General features: G+C 35.4%; 1 protein-coding gene across 1 annotated transcript in view; it reads right to left on the reverse strand.

The window, feature by feature from the left end:
* The window catches only part of ena (ENAH actin regulator enabled), a 247,765-nt gene that overhangs the window by 35,395 nt on the left and 189,449 nt on the right, over positions 1-22,921 (reverse strand). Inside the window, exons 8-9 of the mRNA XM_090400769.1 lie at positions 20,875-20,908; positions 3,785-3,909 (exon numbers count right to left, since the gene is read on the reverse strand). Of these exons, the coding sequence (XP_090256895.1) occupies positions 3,785-3,909; positions 20,875-20,908 (159 nt within the window). The remainder of the gene's footprint in view (positions 1-3,784; positions 3,910-20,874; positions 20,909-22,921) is intronic.

Here is a 22,921-nt window from a genome sequence, read left to right on the forward strand (position 1 = left end):
ACATCAGTGGGAGCCAGACCCAGAGGAGATACCAAGGTTGAAGTAATGCAGACGTCATATTTTCATATATAAGTAGTCAAAAGGTATCGCAAAATGGTAGAAGTTTTTCCACTTGGCATCTTTAATTTCTAGTATAACGAAGAAATTAAATTCTTGGTTTAATCCTTTATCCAAGTATATGCAAACATCCTTTATCCAAATGTATGGGATATTAAGGCAGGTGATGTGAAGTCATTAGCTTCTATATACGAGTTGTCCAGTCCTGAAAATATTTCAGCCGCAAACTTTGTTTACTTACACTTGGATAAGGGATTAAACCAAGAATATAATTTCTTGGCATCTTTAATTTATAGTATAACCAAGTGGAAAAACTTCCAATAGTAAAGACATATTTTCATTTAAAAATTGCAGTACATAAACTTAAGTAATAATAAAAATAGTATACATTTTATAGAGGCTGGATAAAATATTTGATTTTTTCTTATTTCCTAATGGAAAAAAATGGTTTTGCTTAACCCTACAGTTTTCAAGAATACATTCCTGACATTGAGCAAGAGCTACAGTGTACGTTATGTTCAGGTCAATCATTATGTTCAGGACAGCACCTTATCATGTATGGCAGGTTTATGACAACGAGCATAAGCCAGCCATAATTTTGCTTTACCAATTTTGCTGGATTGGAAGTTGTAAGTTTAAAAGTACATTCGATGGATATTTATTTTAAATGAATTTATTAATCCAAAATTCTACTTACCAAAACTTACGTACAGGTATCCCTCGATTAGCATGGTTAATTAATCCCTCAATGTTACCACATATATCAAAATCGCGTTAATCAAATCTAATAATCAATGGTAAAAAGTACAATTCTTCCCTGATCGATTACTGTACTAATAGTTCGTTTTATATGGTACTCTTTTAGGAAAGATAAAAAATGAATGAAGTAAAATGTTTAATAAATACTTGTGCCTACATTAGTTACTGCAATTTTTTTTTTTAATCAAAAGAAGTTATAAAGAGTCGATTGAACAGTTTTAGTTTTTTCCTTATCGGCATAAATTCTACAATAACAAGCAAAACGACTCTCCAGACCTCGGCAAACAAGCATTCTTCGATTAACATCTGGATCCATATCCATTACTTGCTGCTTAAGCGATTCTAAACTGCGAAATATTCCATCCAGTTCTTTTGACTGTTATTTCCTTTGGAACCTCATCTTCACAATCCATTTGTTCGTTGCCTTCATATGTGCGTTATTCAATTTTAAGAAGATCGTTGTCACTGAAATCTTTTGAATTTGAATCCAATAATTCTTTAACATCTTCTGCATCAACACCATTGAGGTATAAATAATAACTAATAGATTTCACTAATAGCGAAGACTATTAGTCTTCACCAATTGCAACGATTTCTTTGACCACGTTGTTCGCAGGATTTTGAAAACAACCGAAGTCATTAGCGCATTCTGGCAGAAGGTTTTTCCAAACAGTTTTCATGCAACTAGAAGACACTTGCTCCCACGAGTCATGAATGTTCTCAATTGTTAGAAGTTTAATACAAACTTTTTGCTTAACCCTACTTAAACCTGTTTAATGTTAAATTTTTTTCAAAATTCGTGGAGTGTAATTGCATTTTCTCCCGTTGTTGTTTCTACTGCCTTTGAGAATGTCTTTTTAAGAAAATAGGCTTTGAAAGTTGCAATGATGCCCATGGGGTTGTAGCAATCATGTCGTATTTGGTGGGAAAAAATAAAACTTTCACATTCTCACACAGATCATTAAGAGAATTTGGATGACTGAGGCTAGCAGCATCGTGGCGTAAGCATGATTTTGCATGGTAAATTTAAAGGTGTGTTAATCAAAACTCCTGCCGCGTATATCAAGGGATTGTCGCAATTAATTTCATTGTAATAATCAAATCCATGTTAAGCAAGGGATACTTGTACTTCAAAAAATAATAATAATATGATACTTTGCACTGCAGATATTCAGTTAACTTATTATAATCTGGCACGTAACTGGAATTTCTGGTTCTTAGGCAGTGGTCTAAATGAGAATAGTTGAGCCATTGCTTTCTTTGCCTGTGAAGTTGGCTTGGTAAAAATGCTTTATTGTTTAGTTAAGTTCAGTTTCAGCTCACAAATCTTTTTTTTTTTCCCTAATTATAGAATTTATAGGAAAGTTTGTATTAAAGTTTTTATGAACAGTTTTGAAATGTCTCACTGCATTAGATTTTGTAGGAACTGCAACTCTTGTATTGCATAACAAGCATACACATTTTCACATAAAATAAATAAAACCAAATTGTTCTTCCCACTCTATGTTTAACCCCTTAACGTACCAATTAAAAATCAGAAAGAGATCATTTTTTTGCCAATTTTTTGGGCGAGGGTGATTTGCTGGATCAAATTTGTGCAAATGCAAACAAAATAGCCGATACACGCTGTTGGCAACTTTTCTTAGCTGAAAGGAAATAGGCACAAGATTGTCTAGTGTCTATATTCAGTTGTATTTATATGTGAAACCAAAATTCAGATTCAATTTTGGTGCAATAAACAAAAGATATGTCACATCAGATGTCTTTGTATGTTAAGGAGTTAAGTTATAAATCTTTTTCTTTTTATTTATGTTATCCATCTTCTTCTTCAACCTTTTGGTTCTGTCCACTGCTGGATGAAGATCTCCCCCATGATTTTCCAGATCACTCGGTTTTTCTGCCTCTCCCATCCATCTCACTCCTGAAATTTGTTCCAGTTCATCCCTCCACCTTCTTCTCGGTCTTCCTCTTTGTCTTGCTTCATCCATCTGTCTCCCCTCTGTTGTTTTTCTAGTCCATCTTCCGTCACTGCATCTGGCAATATGGCCAGTCCATCTCCTCCACTTAGCCTGTTTAATGTATTTTACAATATCCATGACACCTGTTTGAGATCTTATCCAGGTATTTGTCTTCCTATCTCTTAATGTTATTTTTAGCATACTTCTTTCCATGTGATGTTGTGTTGTTCTCAGCTTTTTGTTTAGGGCTTCTGTTAAAGTCCATGTTTCTCCTCCATATGTTAGGACAGGAAGTATGCATTGGTCGAAAGCTTTCCTTTTTAGACTCATAGGGATGTCACTTCTGAATATGTCTCTCATTTTCCCATAAGCCATCCATTCAAGGTGAATTCTTCATTCAACCTCTTTTCTTTGGCACTCCTCAAAGGATAACAATACAACCTATGATGGATAATATATTCATATGTATGTATATGTTATCCATAATGGGTTGTAAAAAATATAATATAAATATATAAAATTATTAGAAACACATCAAATAAACTACTGATAATGTCACTATCACTCTAGAAAAGAATTCAGGCTACTAGCCTGGTGCAACAGAACTACGTAACCCATAACTGGTTATGTGTGGTTCACATGCGCACTAAAAATTTGAAGGCTGTTCGACACTTGCCCGCAAGACTCACGTTGCCAACCCCTGATGTATAGTATATAGAATTATCTGATAAAATTAAATTAATTGAGTTTCACAAAATTATTTGCTTAAAGATTAAATATTCTATTTTATTCTTTTGCATCCAATTTTATTCTGCTTAATTCCTTTCAAGGATTACTGAAATAAAACTTGACAGATGAAGAGACTAGAAAACACCATAATTAAAAGATTATATATTAAATATTTTTATTCTTTGAATTTTTTTAAAGACAGCTGAAATTATATTTATGTAGAATAACTAAATAATTAATAATTGTGTTCATAATGATTAAAATGAGGTTCAACATTATACCTGCGAGAAGACCTGGGTGATTCTGGGCCAGAACCTTTATTAGGACTACCTCCATTCACTGAATTCTGCTTTTCCCATGGTTTTGAACTATCATTTCCAGAAGCAGAGCTATCTCTATCTTTTTCCTTTGAAAAATAGAAAATAAGATTTGTTTATTTTCTCTTTCACTTTTATGAAAATAAGTTTTAATCGTGCACGTAAAGATGTGCACTAAACCAGAGGTCCTCAAACAGCTTAGATTAAATGGCATAGCTGGTTCATGGGCCAGATAATCAAAATTGTTAAGGCATTTTTATTTTTGTGAATAAACGTTAATGATTATGAAAAAATCAGTGATAACTTCATAAAACGGATGACTAAAATTATTCAGGGAATTTGCAACGTATACTGGAATATTATAATAAATTTAGTTTAATCCTTTATCCAAGTGTGTGCAAACAAAGTTTGCACCTGAAAGTATCTTCAGGACCGGGGTAAAGTGGTACCACACCCGGCAACTCCTTGCAAAGACAGAGGAGTTGCCCTACTAACACTCCTATCTCAGTATCTCCCATAATGCAAAACATCTCCTTGCGGATATGTATAATGTTATGCATTAAGAGAAGGACCACTACCCAGACTAGTTTCGACCTTTATTGAGGTGTCTTCAGTGGGAGCCAGGTCCAAGTGGAGATACCAAGGCAGAAGCATTAGCAAGGTCATCTCCTCCTATAGGAGCTGCCAAACGGTGTGCCACCTTTTTATTAAATTACTCTGGATTTAGAGAAAGATGTTGAAAGTTTATTTTTCACTTGGTCAGACTATAATAAATTTAGTTTAATCCTTTATCCAAGTGTGTGCAAACAAAGTTTGGGCCTGAAAGTGTTGTACCACTTTACCCCAGTCCTGAAGATACTTTCAGGTGCAAACTTTGTTTGACCTTGCTAATGCTTCTGCCTGATATCTCCACTTGGGCCTGGCTCCCACTGAAGAGACCTCAATAAAGGTTGAAACTAGTCTGGATAGTGGCCCTTCCCTTAATGCATAACATTATACATATCTGCAAGGAGGTGTGTTTTGCATTATGGGAGAAACTGAGATAGGAGTGTTGGTAGCTTGCTCCACCTTTGCAAGGAGTTGCCCGGTGTTGTACCACTTTACCCCAGTCCTGAAGATACTTTCAGGCCCAAACTTTGTTTGCACACACTTGGATAAAGGATTAAACTAAATTTATTATAGTCTGACCAAGTGAAAAATAAACTTTCAGCATACTGGAATATTAATTAAAATAAACTTTAATAAATACTTCCTATATTTCGGCAATGTCTTGCCATCTTCATGGGAACACAAATGCACGCAGGCATTACAAAAAGCAAATGAGGCAGAAGAGAGAAAACTACTGTTGTTCCTAAAGTCCTAATGGTAGGTTATATTGGGTTGTCTTGGCCGTTGGGCTGAAGTTCTCATGATGCAAGTCTCCCAAATTTGGGGCAGTCTCATGCACCCAAATTTGTTGAGGTTTGGAACATTTTTTAGAGCTGAGGCTGATTCTATGAATAATCTTTCATACTTAAACTTGCTGCAGTGTATTATTCTGGCTTTCTTCCAACGTATTCTGTGGCAGGTATCCAGAGCATGGTCTGCGTGCCCAGAGTGGCTGTACTGATGAAAACGGATGTAGTCTTTGTGTTCTGAAATTCTAATATTTGCTGTCTTGCCTGTTTACAGCTGTAAGGACCTGGTATACCACAGGTAGGTCTAGGGAAAGTGGTTGGTCTTTGGTGGAGCGGATAAGGGATGCCAATTTTTTATATGGTTTGTAACAAGAAGTCAGGTCATATTTTTTTAGGATTTTGGTTATTTTTTCAGAGGTGCCCTGGAAGTAGATAATGGTTATGGATTTAGTGTAATCTTTACTGTGAAGGGGGGGGTGGGGGTTTACTGGTTTTAATATTTTTTTGGATTTTTTTTGGGGGGGGTTGTAGCCATTGGCTAAGAAAGTATTAAGGATGTGGTTTAGTTCTGTAGTTAGGGCATTGTCATCTGAAAACAAATTAATTTTGCCCTGTTATATAGTGTTTTAATAACTCCATATTATTTTGAGGGGGGGGGAATTGCTGGTGAATGTATCTACCTGTATCGGTGGGGTTTCTATAAACAGAGAAAACGAAGGATCCATCAGGCTGGCAAGTGATTAGAGTGTCTAGGAAAGGGAGGCTGTTGTTTTCCTCTTTTTCCAAGATGAACAGAATTCAGTTCACCTTGGAAAGGCCTCCTTTTCCTAGACACTCTAATCGCTCGCCAACCTGATGGATCCTTGGTTTTATCTGTTTATAGAAAACCCACTGATACAGGCAGATACATTCACCAGCAACCCCCCCCCCCAACAACAACAACAGTATGTGGTTATTAAAACACTATATAACAGGGCAAAATTAATCTGTTCAGATGACAATGCCCTAACTACAAGAACTAAACCACATCCTTAATACTTTCTTAGCCAATGGCTACAACCCCCAAAAAAATATTAAAACCAGTAAACCACAACCCCCCCCCCCCTCACAATAAAGATTACACTAAATACATCACCATTCCCTGCATCCGGGGCACCTCTGAAAAAATAACCAAAATCCTAAAAAAATGACCTGACTTCTTGTTACAAACCATATAAAAAATTGGCATCCCTTATCCGCTCCACCAAAGACCAACCACTTCCCCTAGACCTACCTGAGGTATACCAGGTCCCTTGCAGCTGTAAACTGTCCTACTTTGGCCAAACAGGCAGGACAGCAGGAAGAAACATCCGTTTTCACCAGTACAGCCACTCTGGGCTTGCAGACCATGCTCTAGATACCTGCCACAGAATACGTTGGAAGAAAGCCAAAATAATACACTGCAGCAAGTTTAAGTATGAAAGATTATTCATAGAATCAGCCTCAGCTCTAAAAAATGGTCCAAACCTCAACGAAATTAGGTGCATGAGACTACCCCAAATTTGAGAGACTTGCATCATGAGAACTTCAGCCCAACAGCCAAGACAACCCAATATAACCTACCATTAGGACTTTAGGAACAACAGTAGTTTCGTCTCTTCTGCCTCATTTAATTTTTGTAGTGCCTGCGTGCATGTGATATAGCTGTATGTTCCCATGAAGACGGCAATGTGACATTGCCGAAATAAGGAAGTATTTATTAAAGTTTATTTTAATTAATATTCCAGTATATGTTGCAAATTCCTTAAATAATTTAATAGTTATGTGTTACCAACATATAAGCCTTTCTACAAGAATTCATAAAACAGAGCAAATTAAAAAATGCTTTGCTTGTTAAAGGCATTTGAATTTATTCTTAAGCCAGTTGCAAAATGAATTCAGCAGACGTTAAACAGATTTACACTTTCTAGATATTTAAATTTTTTAAAATGAAAATAAGGTAACCTACATCTCTAGTCTTTATGACGAGGCAACTCTCAATAATATCAGGAATTTCCAGAAAACCTTGAAGAGGATAGACCTGAACATCAACAGGTTAGTATTTCTCAAGTGCTGTAAATTCCATGCTGTCTTTCCTAAGTTTATCTCCTTTAAAGAAAACATTACAACAGAATGGGCTAGAAGGATTTACCATAGAGCAGTTAGATCTTCTCGCCGAGAGGATATCTGATACTAAAAGCACTCTGGCTATTTTATTTAGTAAAAAAACGTGTTATCTCAAAAAATTGAAATAACGTGTCTAACAATCTCTAGATAGTGACAGTTGGAATCTTCTTAAAGTGAGAAATGAATCTCAAGCCGCCAGAATTCAAAATGACAATAAACTGAAACTTATTAGAAAATTCAAAGCCCTTAAACAAATACAAAGAAATTCAACTTCTTCGAAGCCACACCTCCATCCCGACAAAGTTATTATTAACAAATCAAGTTATAATCTTTCCGATGCAGAGAAAAGTGTCCTCAGTAAAGGCCTAAATTTTGTTTTATCTCCCAGATCTATTCCTAAAGAATTATTACTTACAAAGATTGAAAAAGCTACCTTCTTTCTTCCTACCCAAGAGGCAAACTTACACCACATTGAATCCATTTTCATCATCAATAACGCCAAACCCTCTACAGACAATATCTCTTCATCGGAAGGACAGGCTTTTAAGAAGTTACAAAACAACAAAAATATAATTATTCTTCCTGCGGATAAAGGCAATGCCACAGTTGTTCCTAGCATTGATGAATATCATAACAAGATGGTGGAATTGTTACGGAGTGACACTTACTCGATCCTCAAGAGAGAGATCCCACCCGTGAACTCCACAACCGGACCAACAATCTACTGAGAACTACCTCTGAACTACCTAGAAACGTATGCCTTTCTCTTTGTTTTCTCCATCCACTTATTCCACGATTATGAGTAGCTAAAATTCAAATGGAAAATACCCCACTTCGACCTATCGCTGGAGGAATTGATTTTCCAACATATAACCTTTCAAAATATCTGACTAAATCTCTCAAATGTTTTTCTGGTAAATCATCGTCTTTTATTAAAAACTCTGCGGATTTTGTTTCATGTATAAAAGATATTATTATTAAGGAAGATGAAATCATGGCTAGTTTTGATATAGTCTCCTTATTTACCAATGTTCCTACAGATGAAGTTCTTGTACTACTCAAAGATAAATTATCTAAAATGATCATGGTCTTACTTACTCATTGCATCCACTCAGGATACTTTAAGTTTCAGGACACCATCTATAAACACAATTATGGCCTTGCAATGGGTAATCCGTTGTCACTTGTACTTGCAAACATCTATTTAGAAGATCTGGAAGTTAAAGCCATCTCTTTTTATCCTTTAAAAAAAAACCAAGAATTTGGAAAAGATGTATTGATGACATTTTATGATTTGGAGCCATGGCCGTGAATCTCTCCAGAACTTCGTAGAACATCTAAATAATCAACATCCGAACATAAAATTTACAGCTGAGTTTGAAACTAATGGTTCTCTTCCTTTTTTGGATATTAAACTGACCTGTTCCTCAGAGAAATTAAAAATCTCAGTCTACAGAAAAGCTACCCATACCATCAGATATCTCCATGGTCAATCCCATCATTATCCTCCTCAAAAGTTTGGAATCATTTCTACACTAGGACATCATGCTCCATCTCCTCTTGATGATGAGATAAAACTTAATAAAGAACTCAATTTTCTCAGGTCTATTTTTCAACTAAATGGTTATTCACAAAAAAACAATTGACAAATTCCTATTAAATCCACCTGCTCGCAATAATGAAGAGACCAATAGGGTGAAAGGTAATATTTCTATACCATACATAAGCTCTGTCTCACCCAAATTGGCCAAGGTTCTTAGGAAATACGACATAAGAACTTTATTTACTCCTCTTCCAAAAATCCGCTCCTTAGTGAGCCCCGTCCAAAACCTAGACATCACAACCTTAAATATTCCAGTGTTTACCAGATTTGGTGCAACTGTGATATACCATACTTTGGCCAAACAGAGAAATCGATCAAGTTACGCACTGAAGAACATAAAAGAGACGTCAGTTACAGGAAAACGCAAGCCAGTGCTTTGTCTCGTCATGTTCAGTTTTCGGCTGATTCTAATGAAGAAAACCTTAGCCATACAGTCCTATGGGACAAGTCTAATAACATTTTCCATTGCCACGATGAATTAGAAAGAAAGAGAATAGAATCAAAAGAAATCAATCTCAACAACAACTTGAGTTACAACCTTTCAGACTGCCATTGTGCTATGATCAAATACTAGCATTTGCGAGATGCTATACACCCAACAATGAAGCAAACAAGAGAACAGTTTTTGAATGTGCAGACTTCAACGGTTCAACATTAAATATTATATGTTACCGGCAAAGTGTGGAAACCGGCATTCTATAGAATGCCGAAACTGGGACGTTAAAGTATGAAACGCTTAGATTTTCACACATTTCCTAGGCATTCTATAGAATGGCAAATCGGCAAAGTATAAAATACTCTCGGCAGTGACTTTTAATGTCGCAAGGCAAGTGACGTGAATTTCGACGCTCGTCTCAAACAGAGAGCCAGAGCACTTCCTAACCTAACCTAAACCTAACCTAACCCAACCAGAAATGGTTAGGTTACGTTCAGGTTAGGTTAGGTTCATGCCACCTGTGGACATAAGAGTAAAGATGATGGAAATGAGAAAATAGAAGGTTATGATGTTAATATTTTGTGTACTCTTTGCTCCAATATTGAGAATGCTGTTGAAGGTAAAATTCGATCTAAATTGAATCTGGAAATACAGGCCGAAAAATTTTAAACTAACTCTATGCCAGATCACAATTCACTTTATGTACCAAGGACTTACTGAGAGTTGGAGACATTCCTGACCATGAAATAGCTCTCCGGTCAGCCGCTTCCGCTCTGTCCACGGCTAGCGGCCAAGGGTTTGTGAGGTGTACTTGCAAGACCAAGTGCCAAAATTTGAAGTGCTTTTGTATGAAAAAGGCAGTTAAGTGCAAATCAAAATGTCATTCCAGTCTACCTTGTAGCAACAAGTAGTTCAGCATTGGTCTTTTTCTATTTCTATAGAAAAATCCGGTATCTTACATTTTGCACTTCTTACATTTTGACATGCATCTTTTCAATAAAAGCCTTTTTCATACTTTGCTGAAATAGTATTTGTCATTCTATATAATGAATAGGTATTCTAGAGAATGCCTGGGGAAAGTATGTAAAATATTAAAATAAAACAGATATTTCACATTTTGCCGGTAACATATACACATATTATTTCCTCTATGTTTTACTGGTTATTTTTTTTTTAATGTGTACCTGAAGAAGGCTGATACAAGCTGAAACTAGTTGCGCTATTAAACTTTGTTTTCATTTTTCTCGGGCTCTAGTCATTCAATTTTTTTTTTCAAATGTATATCAACCAAGTAAATCAATCTTCCTATATATGTTGGATTACCCGAGGAGACTACTTTGAAGACGTTTGAAACTAGGAGTTAGGGTAAGTAATTTTTTTTTTAATGATCAATTCCCTGAATTTTTGGAAAGCACCTCATATACTTTCTTTAGTCTTTTGTCATCAAGACATCTGAAGAATATTTGAACAGCATGGATATCAACAAGTCTTCAACAAGTGCAAATGGTATCCTAAAATACTTTGATAGCTGGCTTCTGGCCCAGAATTAGAAACCTATCCTATATACAATCTTATAATCACCATCCCAAAGAAACAAAATAAAAAGTTGTCCCATTGCATTCACCTCAGTTCTATCAAAAATAACGGAGAAGATCATCAACAATCTTCTTCACCACTTGAAGGCTCACCAACTAATTAGTAATCAATGTGGATTCCACCAATCTAATTCCACAGCCAATTCCCAAGCTACTGTCACCTAACTTTTGATGATTTAGGTAGAAAGGCTTGGGAAAACCCACAATCATTCTTGACATTTCTAGAACATTTAATCAGGTCTCAGACTTCTAAAGTCAAAGCTGTATAACTGAGAGGAGACCTCTCCGTGGCCTTAAAGGAATGCAGAGAACCGACCAGGGCTTCTGACCTAATGTCCAATCCTCACCTTCTCATGGTGCACCCTGTTGGGTATCTACCTGGATACTGAACGAACGAGGATGGGCTGGCAATTTGGGATTTAGCCGACCAAATTGTATTCTTATTGGTTAAACCAAAATAAAAAAAATGATAGTACAACATGACAAAATTTCATGCCGGCTGGGGCGTCGCCCGGTTAAACAAGGCCCCCGTTGTTTTCGCCAGGGAACCAGGGCGAACAGCGAAAAGTCAGCTACTGGAACAAATCTGAAAACAAACCCCAACTCAACATCACCAGAGTTAAAGATAGGTACTATCAACGTAAGAAGCCTGATTGGCAAAGAAATGGAGCTAGCTGAGGAATTAGATAAGTACCAGATCAACATAATAGGGGTGACTGAAACAAAAAAGACAAAAACTGGCGAGATCTTTCTGAGCAATAAATACAAAATGTTATATTCGGGCAGTGACAATCAAGGAAAAGAAGGGGTAGCCATAGTATTCAACACAAAATACGAGGCTAATCTTCTTGAATGGCAGTCAGTCTCAAGTAGAGTAATGTGGGCAAATATGAGAATGGGGAACTGGACAATGAGACTTATATGTGCCTATGGTCCCCAAGGAAGGTTCTACTAAGGTAGAAGTGGAGGAATTTTTTGAGGCTTTAGAGAAAGCTACTAACACAATGAAAAAAGAAAAGTTGGTTTTTCCTTGTTGGGGATCTAAATAGCAGCGTAGGAAGTGATTGTCAGACATACAAAAATGTTTTGAGAATATTTGGAAAAAAAAAGAGCAAAGCTAATAATAATGGCAAATACCTGTTGGATTTCTGCTCGGACATGGACTGGTTATTACTAACACCATGTTCCAACATAAAAATGTGTGCAAATTCACATGGAAAGAAGAGGCAAGAAATAAGAAAAGTCTCATTGACTATGTTATTGTTGATAGTGATGTTTTCTCCTGGTGCAGGACACCAGAGTGTACAGAGGATTTGAAATTGGAAGTGATCACTATTTAGTCTTGAGCAGGATAAAATCGAATTTCATATTGAAAAGAATAACATGTAAGAAAGTTTTAAAGCGAATAAAAGTTGAGCAGCTCTCAGATGTGAACTGTAGACTAAAATACACAAAGATTATTGAAGAAAAAATGAAAGAGTTTGAGAAGGAATCAAACCTTGGAGATTCAGTGGCAAACTCTGAAGAAAACATTGATTCTGCCAGAGAGGCATGTGGTGAGGGATAAAAAAATCAGAACTCCCTGGTGGACACAGGAAGTTAAAGAGGCAGTGAAGGAAAAGAAGAAAGCATATTAAAAGTTCCTGTCAAATAAGTCAGCTTTTGTTCTTAGAGAATATAGAGACAAATGCAAGAATGCTAAACAGTGTGTAAAACTAGCTAAACAAAAGTCATGGGAGGACTTTGGCAAGAATATAGAAAATAAATACCAAGAAGGTGGCAAAATATTCTGGAGGTTGTTGAAGAAGCTTAGGAATGGAGGAGGGAGTGCTGTAAAAGGAGTTAGAGATGATAAAGGTGACATGAAAATGGTAGAAAAAGATACCCTTGAAGTATGGAGTAATTACTTTGAAAAACTGCTAAATGAAACAAGAAGTGATGACAGCACAGTGATAAAAAACACTGACCAGGCATGCAGTCAGGAATACATATCCATACTCGAAGTAGAAAAAGCCATCAAAGGCTTGAAATGTGGAAAGGCAGCAGGAGTAGATGATATTCGACCAGAAATGCTGAAGAAAAGGTGGTATAAAAGTCTTACAGTGGCTGCACTGCATAGTTCAGAAAGCCTGGACAGAGGGACGAATTCCCGATGATTGGAGTAGAGCTCTCATAGTACCCATATATAAAAAGGGAAATAAAACAATGTGAGAATTACAGAGGTATTTCCCTACTGAGTGTTCCTGGCAAGATCTATGCAAGTATACTTGAGAAACGGTTGAGAAGAATTGTGGAAGAAAAGCTTGGTGAAGAATAAGCTGGATTCAGGCCAAATAGAGGCTGTCAGGATCAGATCTTCACTTTACGACAAATAGTTGAGAAAGCATGGGAATATAACAAAGATCTGTATTTAAGTTTTGTCGATTTGGAAAAGGCATATGACAAGGTGCCAAGAGAGAAGCTATTCAATACGCTGCAGTTATATGGTGTCAATGGGGCATTATATCAAGCAATACTTAGTCTTTATTTGAGTTGTAAGTCAGCAGTTAGAATTGAAGGAAGTACAGGAAGATGGTTTAATATTAAATCTAGTGTGAGACAAGGATGTACATTATCCCCTCTGTTATTCATTATCTATATGGATCACATTATGAAGGAAAGTGGTATTAAACCTGATATCAGAATTGGAGATGTTAATGTCAGCTCTTTGCTTTATGAGGATGATGTTATACTTCTAAATAAATCCGCTACAAGTCTGCAAGATTCTCTGACTAAATTGAATAGCTGTTGTAATAGATATGGTATGAAGGTCAGCAATAAAAAGACAAAGACAATGAAAATAGGCAGAATCATTGAAAATGTAAACTGTGTTGTGAATGGAGAACCTGTGGAACAAGTAAAACATTTCAGTTACTTAAGCACGATTTTTACTGAAGATGGTAAATTAAATATAGAAATAGACAACAGAATCAGCAAAGCTGGTATAGTGGGAAGTCAATTGAATAAATTCATATGGAATAAGAGAGAAATTAGTCGGAACACTAAATTAGCTGTATACAAAACAGTGTTCAAACCAGTTTTAACTTATGGATCTGAGAGCTGGGTCAGAAGTAAAACACTTGACCAAAGACTAGAGACCGCAGATATGAGAGTCCTGAGAAAGATTAGAGGAGTAAACAGATGGCATCAATGGCAATATATTAAAAATGAGGATATTAGGAAAGAAAAAGCCATCAAAGTAGAAAAAGCCATCAAATGCTTGAAATGTGCAAAGGCAGCAAGAGTAGATGATATTCGACCAGAAATGCTGAAGTATGGTGGTATAAAAGTCTTACAGTGGCTGCACTGCATAGTTCAGAAAGCCTGGACAGAGGGACGAATTCCCAATGTTTGGAGTAGAGCTCCCATAGTACCCATATATAAAAAGTGAAATAAAACTGAATGTGAGAATTACAGAGGTATTTCCCTACTGAGTGTTCCAGGCAAGATCTATGCAAGTATACTTGAGAAACGGTTGAGAAGAATTGTGGAAGAATCCAGCTTGGTTAAGAACAAGCTGGATTCAGGCCAAATAGAGGCTGTCAGGATCAGATCTTCACTTTACGACAAATAGTCGAGAAAGCATGGGAATATAAGAAAGATCTGTATTTAAGTTTTGTAGACCAGCAAAAGGCATATGACAAGGTGCCACGCAATACTTAAGTCTTTATTTGGAACAAGTAAAATTTTTAGTGAAGATGGTAAATTAAATATGGAAATAGACAAAAGAATCATCAAAGCTGGTATAGTGGGAAGTCAATTGAATAAATTCATATGGAATAAGAGAGAAATTAGTCGGAACACTAAATAAGCTGTATACAAGACAGTGTTCAAACCAGTTTTAACTTATGTATCTGAGAGCTGGGTCAGAAGTAAAACACTTGACCAAAGAATAGAGACCGCAGATATAAGAGTCCTGAGAAAGATTAGAGGTGGGAACAGATGGCATCAATGGCAATATCATATTAAAAACGAGGATATTAGGGAAGAACTTGACATTGTCAGTATCCAGGAATGCATTAGCAGAGCTAATCTCAGGTGGTATGGTCACTTAAACAGAATGGGCGAAGAACGATTAGCAAAACAAGTGTTCTCTGCCAGGTTGGCAGCAAAACGACCCAGAGAAAGACCAAGATATAGGTGGATCGACACGGTACAAAGTGCTTAAACAATAGAAATATAAGATCTGATAATGTTGGAGTCTTGCCAAGTAACAGACTGATTTGGAGGAAAATTGTAGACAAGAAGTTGGTAATGATGTAATTTTTTTCATGTAGTACTATCATATACTGTACACCCCTTGGTACATGGCAGGAATTTGATGTTGATGACTTCTATTCAGTAACTTTCCACCTTATGATCTACATTGATATTAAATCCAATGTAAGGACATTTTGTAAAAGAAACACTAGAATGTATTCTGTGTGAAAGATAGTCCAAGTGTTGTGTCCCAATTTACGATTTCTACTCTAATCTTACGAATTCCTTTTATCTATTTTCTTCTAACTTCTATGCCTGGGATTTACCAAAACTTATACCAATATCTAAATTATTGCTCCCCATAGTACCCCTAATATTTGTATTTATACTTCACCTTTTGGGATATTTAGTTTAGGATATTACATACACAAACAAGGAGAAAGAACTTAAATATATCTGAATGTGTAACTATTGCAGTCGTGACACTTAACTCGATTCTCAACTTAAATTTTCCACGTGACTAAGTACAATATTTTCAAGTGGTTATCAACTGCACCATTTATGTTGTCATAAATAGGGAGAAAGTCAATCTCGAATATATCTATTAGTATTTAAATATTATTGCAGTCGTGACTCTTAATCTCTTTCCTCAACATTAAATTTTCCCGCGTGATTAGGTACGATGATTTTAAGCGGTGCATTGGATTAGCAACATCAGACAACTCCATCACTGAACAAACGGTTTATTAAGTTTCTAAACATGGTACAATTCAAATACTAAACTAAAATACTTATAGACTAACATTAAATTATTACAAGCAATATGGCTATTTGTGATTATGCCGCCATACACATTAATTCATAAATTCACCCGATGTGAATAAATTAGATCAATTCACACTATCTGATTATTCATACTGAAGTAGATTAACAAATCATTCACTGCTAACACATACTTCTGACATTTCAATTATTTTATACATTACATTAGGCATTCAATACTTAGGATACGTAATTACTTAATTCACACTATTCCGTTATACCGTTATTTGCACTAACACACAAATATGTCATTTAAATATCTTGTGCAATATAATAGACATGCAAAAATACCTTAGGACTCTCAATCATTCACAAATCTTTAACACTAGTCAATCTACACATAACACATTCTATCATATACTGAAGTCCTAGTATAACTTCAACAGATCTGCATTGGAATCACGATACTTTTCACAGACAAATTTCTAGCTAACATAGGTTATGATTTACAGTACCTTTCTTGAGCTTTTCGTATGGGCCTTTATCCTTCTTCTAACGAACCTCTGGTATAACTTCTCATAACTCTGGAATACTTTAACACACACATATTTGCTCTACTATTAGCAACGAGGACATCGATCTCTTTACAGCTTTCTGCTTTGCATAGTTATCACTAGCGTCAAAACGAAGAAGATCCCTTCTTCTCTAGGACGCTATGGCAATTTTTTCTTTGCTTCCTACTCAGGAAAACGGGAATCGAAATCCCGCTCACTTTCGTTTCCGTGTTGTGACGAGGAGATATCACCCCTGTCGCCACTCAGGAAAACCCCGTGAACTCCACCGGAACCAAAACCAAACTCCAAGGTCAAAAGCGACTATCCAAAAAAAAAAAGTTTTCTTGTGGGGGTTACCAACCCTTTTATAGCTGCTCCCCTAACGGCACCTTTTCTTACTTCCTTTCTCCTCCTTCTCTATGTTTTTTAATCATCGACCAATTAGGGTGGCGTTTTCTTGCCAAACGTCATTTTATCGGCAAGCCCGTTCTCAATGTTTCAATCCGGGGATCAGCCCTAAGCGATAGCTTTGCTTTTCTTGTGCTAGCCTGACTTAATCTCCTTTCAAACTTTTTCTATGAATTCTACTTAACTTAATCTCTCACATAACGTATTTTATGACTCACCCCTTTCTACTTATTTACTTAACTCTCTCATTTTTAATCGTATTACAATAATAATCTATACTTTCTTTTGTTAGCTACTTATTTAGTTAGAATTCCTTATTTTAAGTCATATTACAATATTAATACATTCCTTCCTTTATCAGCTACTTTAACAACAACCCTTACGTTTTATACATTTTACTGGATGCAAGAAATTTTCCATTAAATAATACATTTTTTTATGCAGGGGTTTTAATTTATGATATTTATTCTTCATGTTACACCATGATAGCTGAGAATACTATATTCCTAAGATATCAGGTGTAACACAAAGTTCAAGAACACGCTGACAATTGCCCCCAGTGGTCGCGTGAGTGAACAAGCACAGAGAAAACGGACGTTGTGAGGTCATGTGACATAGGAAATCGAGGTGCCGGGTGAACAGCGAGTGTTGTTTTTTTTCACCGATAGGGTGAACGTAAAAGGGTTAGGAACCCCCCCCCCTTTCGGTCTCTTGGTCTTTCGTTGTGTGGAGTTCTCACATTTCCTCGAGTAGTGAAGGTTTAATCTGGTGCTGGTTCAGGGATGGCCAAACAATACCTCTAGACTAGGACAATGTTACAGTGGGTAACCCTGTCCTAGATTCCCGGAAAGTAGGGGCAGACCATGCCGTTGAAAGGTCAGCTGATGCTCACATCTCTAAATCTAAGCTGGTAATTACTATGAGGTCTTGACCCGAGGTAGATTGAAGGAAACAAAGATATGTCCTAATGAAACAGAGGATAGACTAAAGCAGAAGCAGACGGATAGAGGTACCATTGAGTGGAGATAAGTAAAGTTTGTTATTTATATGAATGTAATCTGAATATGTATTAATATGTGAAGCTTCATAAGTGAAGGACTCAGATACAAGTATAGGTCAGGACTGTAGCGCATGTGTTTTATAGAAAGTCATGAGTGAATGGTTATTAACTGAAACTGAATCTTTGTATGTTGAAGAATGGTTAATATTACCAGTAATTAGTATAGAATTTAAATACTGGAATTTAGTAGTAATCTAGATGATATAGAATTACTTATCTTTGTGTGAATTTACTTGAGAAAAAAATGTGTTCAGAGATCATATCTGATGAAGTCAAGCTAATTAATTGATTTAGATTAGAATGTGTTTTATTTAGAGTGATGATTGTCCTTGTATGTTAAACTGTAATCTTAGAAACAAATAAACCTTGCTTGATTTCAACTAAATATATGAGTCTGTGTATAGAATTCGATGCACCACTTGTGAATCTCATTACGGATCTGAGCGGAAGTTTAATTTAATAAGGTTAAGGACACGATTGCAACAACCCTAGGTCACATGAGTATATCTTCTAACTTACTTCTTGATTGAGTTATATCTTTAATCTAATAATTCTAAGTGGCGCAGTCTAAAAATATAAATTTCTTAGGATTTTAAGAGAGGTAAGGTTTGAGGACTCTGTCACATTGAATTTTGGCTCTACCCTGAGGCTATTTCTTTGTGTGATAGAGATACCACGTGATCCATGTAGAAAAGACTTCACTTTTAGCAGCTTGATATAGCGATACATGGAATAATGTTGAAAGTGGACACAACAGATGGCTGTCTCTCTTCTGATTTCTGACACTCCATCAGAAATTGAAGGAGAAACATTGGAAGAGTATCAGAAAAATACTCTGATATTCCACCAATGCTGCAGTATTCCAAGGATTTACTCACTGACCTAAAATCCTATCCATAGCGTGTGTTTAAAAGCTACTATAACCAGTGCCTTAAATTCCAACCTCCTTGCCATTCTTCCATGGAATGAGGATAACCTTGTGAATTCCAATGTTATCAAAACCAGTTCTGTCCCATCTCTTGCAAAAAAAATCTCACTTTATTCCCCTTTTAATAATACCTAGATCCTCCAAACATGATTCAATTTTTTTTTTCCTTCTTGGGCTGATTTCCACCTCCTGACAATAATAACAATTCACTGGACATAGCTGTTTCAACCTCCAAAAAACTAGGTGTACTCTTCTGTACAACTACTGACACTGTCAAATACCAAATCTGCTAGACTATGAAATACTGTTCATGCATTTGAGGTGATGCACCAAATAACCTCTCCAAGAATGCCTGATGTTATCCAGAAGAGGACAATCTAATCAAGTGATGACTCTCTCTCTCTCTCTCTCTGATTCACTTCATTCTTTCATAGGTGCAGTTTCTGCCTTATGCTTCTCCTAAAGATATCTATAGACAGTATGCTGTTGAACAGAGCACCCTCATTATTCCACTTCCCTCTAAGATTGTAGACATCATAGGCAGCTGCTTGTTAATATCCATTTACTGTTCATCTTGAAATCTCTGAAATAACATCTCTTCAATTCCATCTCTGTCTTTCAGAATAGCCTTCCCAAAAGCCCATAACCTTTAACTGTTCAAGAAACACATAACAAATTCTCAATGTACCATAGGTTTTGCAATTTTCCATGAGTAGATCTGTTCTATTAAAAAAACTTCATAAAAATATGTTATGAGATTTCTTCCATATATTTCTTTAAATACAATAAATGTACTGTGTAATCAAGGGAACAACCAGTGGAAAAACAGGAATATCAATACAGTATATAGACACTGCTGAAGTGTTTTAGCATATACTATAAATGCCTCTTTTCTTTATGCATTTTTTTTTCAAGTATTATAAAAAAAATACCATTTCCTATCCTATATAAAATTTATTTCTACTTCACATCATGAACAATAAAAAGCCTAGAGCTTCATAGCCAAGCATATTCATTCTGGGAAGTTACATTTAAAAAATGAAGTTATGGACCAGTGACAAAGAATCTGAAAAGCAATACAGTAGTGAAGAAGTTCTGAACAAGTCTGCTATTAAAAGCTTCTCTAGAGAATAAACTTAAGAGACTGAGCAGCATAAATACATTCAAAGTACTTGATCTGAAAAATCTGTAAGAACATATTCTAACCATAAGCAACTCTAAACAAAGATTCCTAAGTATCCCTATAGAATTAAAATGATGCACGAGTTTCTACAATAAGATCATATCAAATATCTCTAATTTTACTAGTGTAGTTCTCAGAATTATTAAATCTGAAGAGAATTCTGAAATCATGAATCCTAAAACAGTGGGAGTGCTGTGCAATACAGCAACTTCATTCATTCTGAATTCGCTGCCTTCTTTAATGAGACTACATAATAGTTCTCATTTAGAAACTGCACTATTGTGCACACCAACTACCATCAAATTCTCCAGATATGGATTTTCCTCGTCACAAAATTCTAACCTTGGTTTCAAGAAGGCATTATGAAATCTATGAGAGTTTTGATTTCAAAAGGATTATAGTCAACAATAAATTCACATCTTATCCCACCATATTTCATTTGATGAAAAGTTTGTAGAATAAGTTGTATTCAAACAACACACATGCATTCAAAGAGCTGCAGCTTGACATTCAGCATGTATCTAAAATCATACAAACATGTTACAAGTGTTCTATATTAGGATTCATTCTTATACTTATTTGAGGAACATAATGGATTCCATTTTCAATATCTGTAATGTAATATTAATTTACATCAGCTTTTTTTTTCATGCAACTGCATTTCATAAAAAGATTTCACTGTATTATCAGTACATCATCACTGTATTATACAGCATGTAATTAATGAACAAGTTAGCAAATTACCTGGTTGCTTTGACTATTTTCTGCTTGTGCCCTCCTGAAAGTTAAAAACAAATAATGTGCAACTTAAAGATTATGCCAATTTAAGAAATCTAATGAAAAAAATTAAAAATTAATTTTAAAAAAAATTGAAAACTGTACACTTATTTCATATTTTGAGATCAGAACATTTATCATATTTATTCAATGTGTAAGATGACCTTCATTGCTAGGTCAAACACCACTATCTGACTTAAATGAGGTGAGAAGTGACTGATATGTCTGGTTTTCTGAGCAGGAGTGTTTCTACTAGGGATACAATGAACCATGATTTGGCTGAATTACCAAATAACGAATATTGAAGTTTGAGATTTGGCTGAAGCACTGAATATTCAGCCAAAGCATATGGTATTAAACTTTATAAACAAATGTTTTGAGAAAAAATAATACATTCATTAAAAACAGATAGATTTTAATGCATGTATTTTTTGTTCAAAACATTTGTTTATAAAATTTACATTATATAAAGTTTAATTCAGCATATATATATATATATATATATATATGCTGTCAGATATTGGCTCATTCAACTCTGCTGTCAGATATTGGCGCACTCGTGAAGCCACACGCACACAGGTGTCTAACAATAGAACTTTAACAGACTGTAGCTCCAGTTCAAAGTTAACTGTGGTTTATAGTCAAATTTATAGTTTTATAGTGATGTTTCTTTATAGTGTTTTTTATTGGCTTTCTATGTTCTCTCACGGCTGAAGAAGTTGGCCACACCGATGAAACATGTTGCATATTTAATAAATTTAATTGTTTGTTCTAATTCTCGGATCTCAGTCAGTATATAAAAGTATGAATATATATATATATATATATATATATACACACTCCTGCGTCTCGAAGAACATCAGAGAGACATTGCTTATAATAGAACCAGTCCTATTCCCAGTTCACCGAGAATAGGACAGCCATGTCCTATTCTCGGTGAACACAAATAATAAAGGATATGCAAATAATGAATTCACCAACACGAAATAGACTGGAATACAACATCAAATATTCATATATGCCATGATGAAGTAGAACGCCGCATAGTTGGATCCAAAGAAATTATCCTAGACTCTTCTCACATAAACAGTAACCTTAGTTATAGTTTGGCAGACTCACATAGCTCTGCTATTAGATACTGGTGCACTCGTGAAGTCACATGCTCACATATGCCTAACAATAGAACTTTAGCCTGGACTGTAGCTTCAGTTCCAACTTAATCCCAGTTCATAGTCTGTTATTGTGGTGGTATAATGTTTCTTTATGGTGTTTTTTTATGTTTGCTTTTAATGTTCTCATGCCTGAAGAAGTCAGCATTCCGGCAAAACATGTTGCATATTAAATTAAATTAATTTGTTTTTCTAATTCTTGGAATTCATATTATTTACTGACTGAATTTCAAGAATTAGAAAACCAAGTCAACATAGCTGGTTTTCATTAGAGATCAGACAGATAAAATGAGAAGATAAAACTCTCATTACCAATGCAATATTGTATCAGAGAGTATTTTTCAAAAGTGAACCACAGTCACTGCATAAGAGTAGCTGTCAGAGAAGAGCCTAAATGTTTTTATATTGCCATTGTAAAATAAACAGTTCAACAGATCAATGCATATATTGCAGGTGAACATATATATAGAAACATGGAAAGTTTAAGTAGTGTAAGCTAAGGCAATTCCACTGCAAAGGACTGTATTCTCATAAGCGCTCTCTGGTCTTTATTAATAAGGTGATGAAATATACATGGATCTTTAATCTCTCTTATTTGTTTATTAATGATTATTTTACACTACCAAAATGATGACTTTTAGACTCTTCATTGATAAAAAGCATAAATAAAATTTTACCTTACAGTAAATATAATAAAACTGTCAAATATTAAAAGTAGAGCTAGAATAATCAAAGTAAGATATTATGGATCGCATCCATATTTTATAGCCAAACAAAAAAAAATTACCAGAGCTTATGAAAACATAACTTTCTCATAAGCTCTCTGGTGAAGTTTTGAAACTATA

Source organism: Typopeltis vanoorti, chromosome 11, assembly GCF_054136105.1.
Source record: "Typopeltis vanoorti isolate ZY-2024b chromosome 11, IOZ_Tvanoo_1.0, whole genome shotgun sequence".
Lineage (NCBI taxonomy): Eukaryota > Metazoa > Arthropoda > Arachnida > Uropygi > Thelyphonidae > Typopeltis > Typopeltis vanoorti.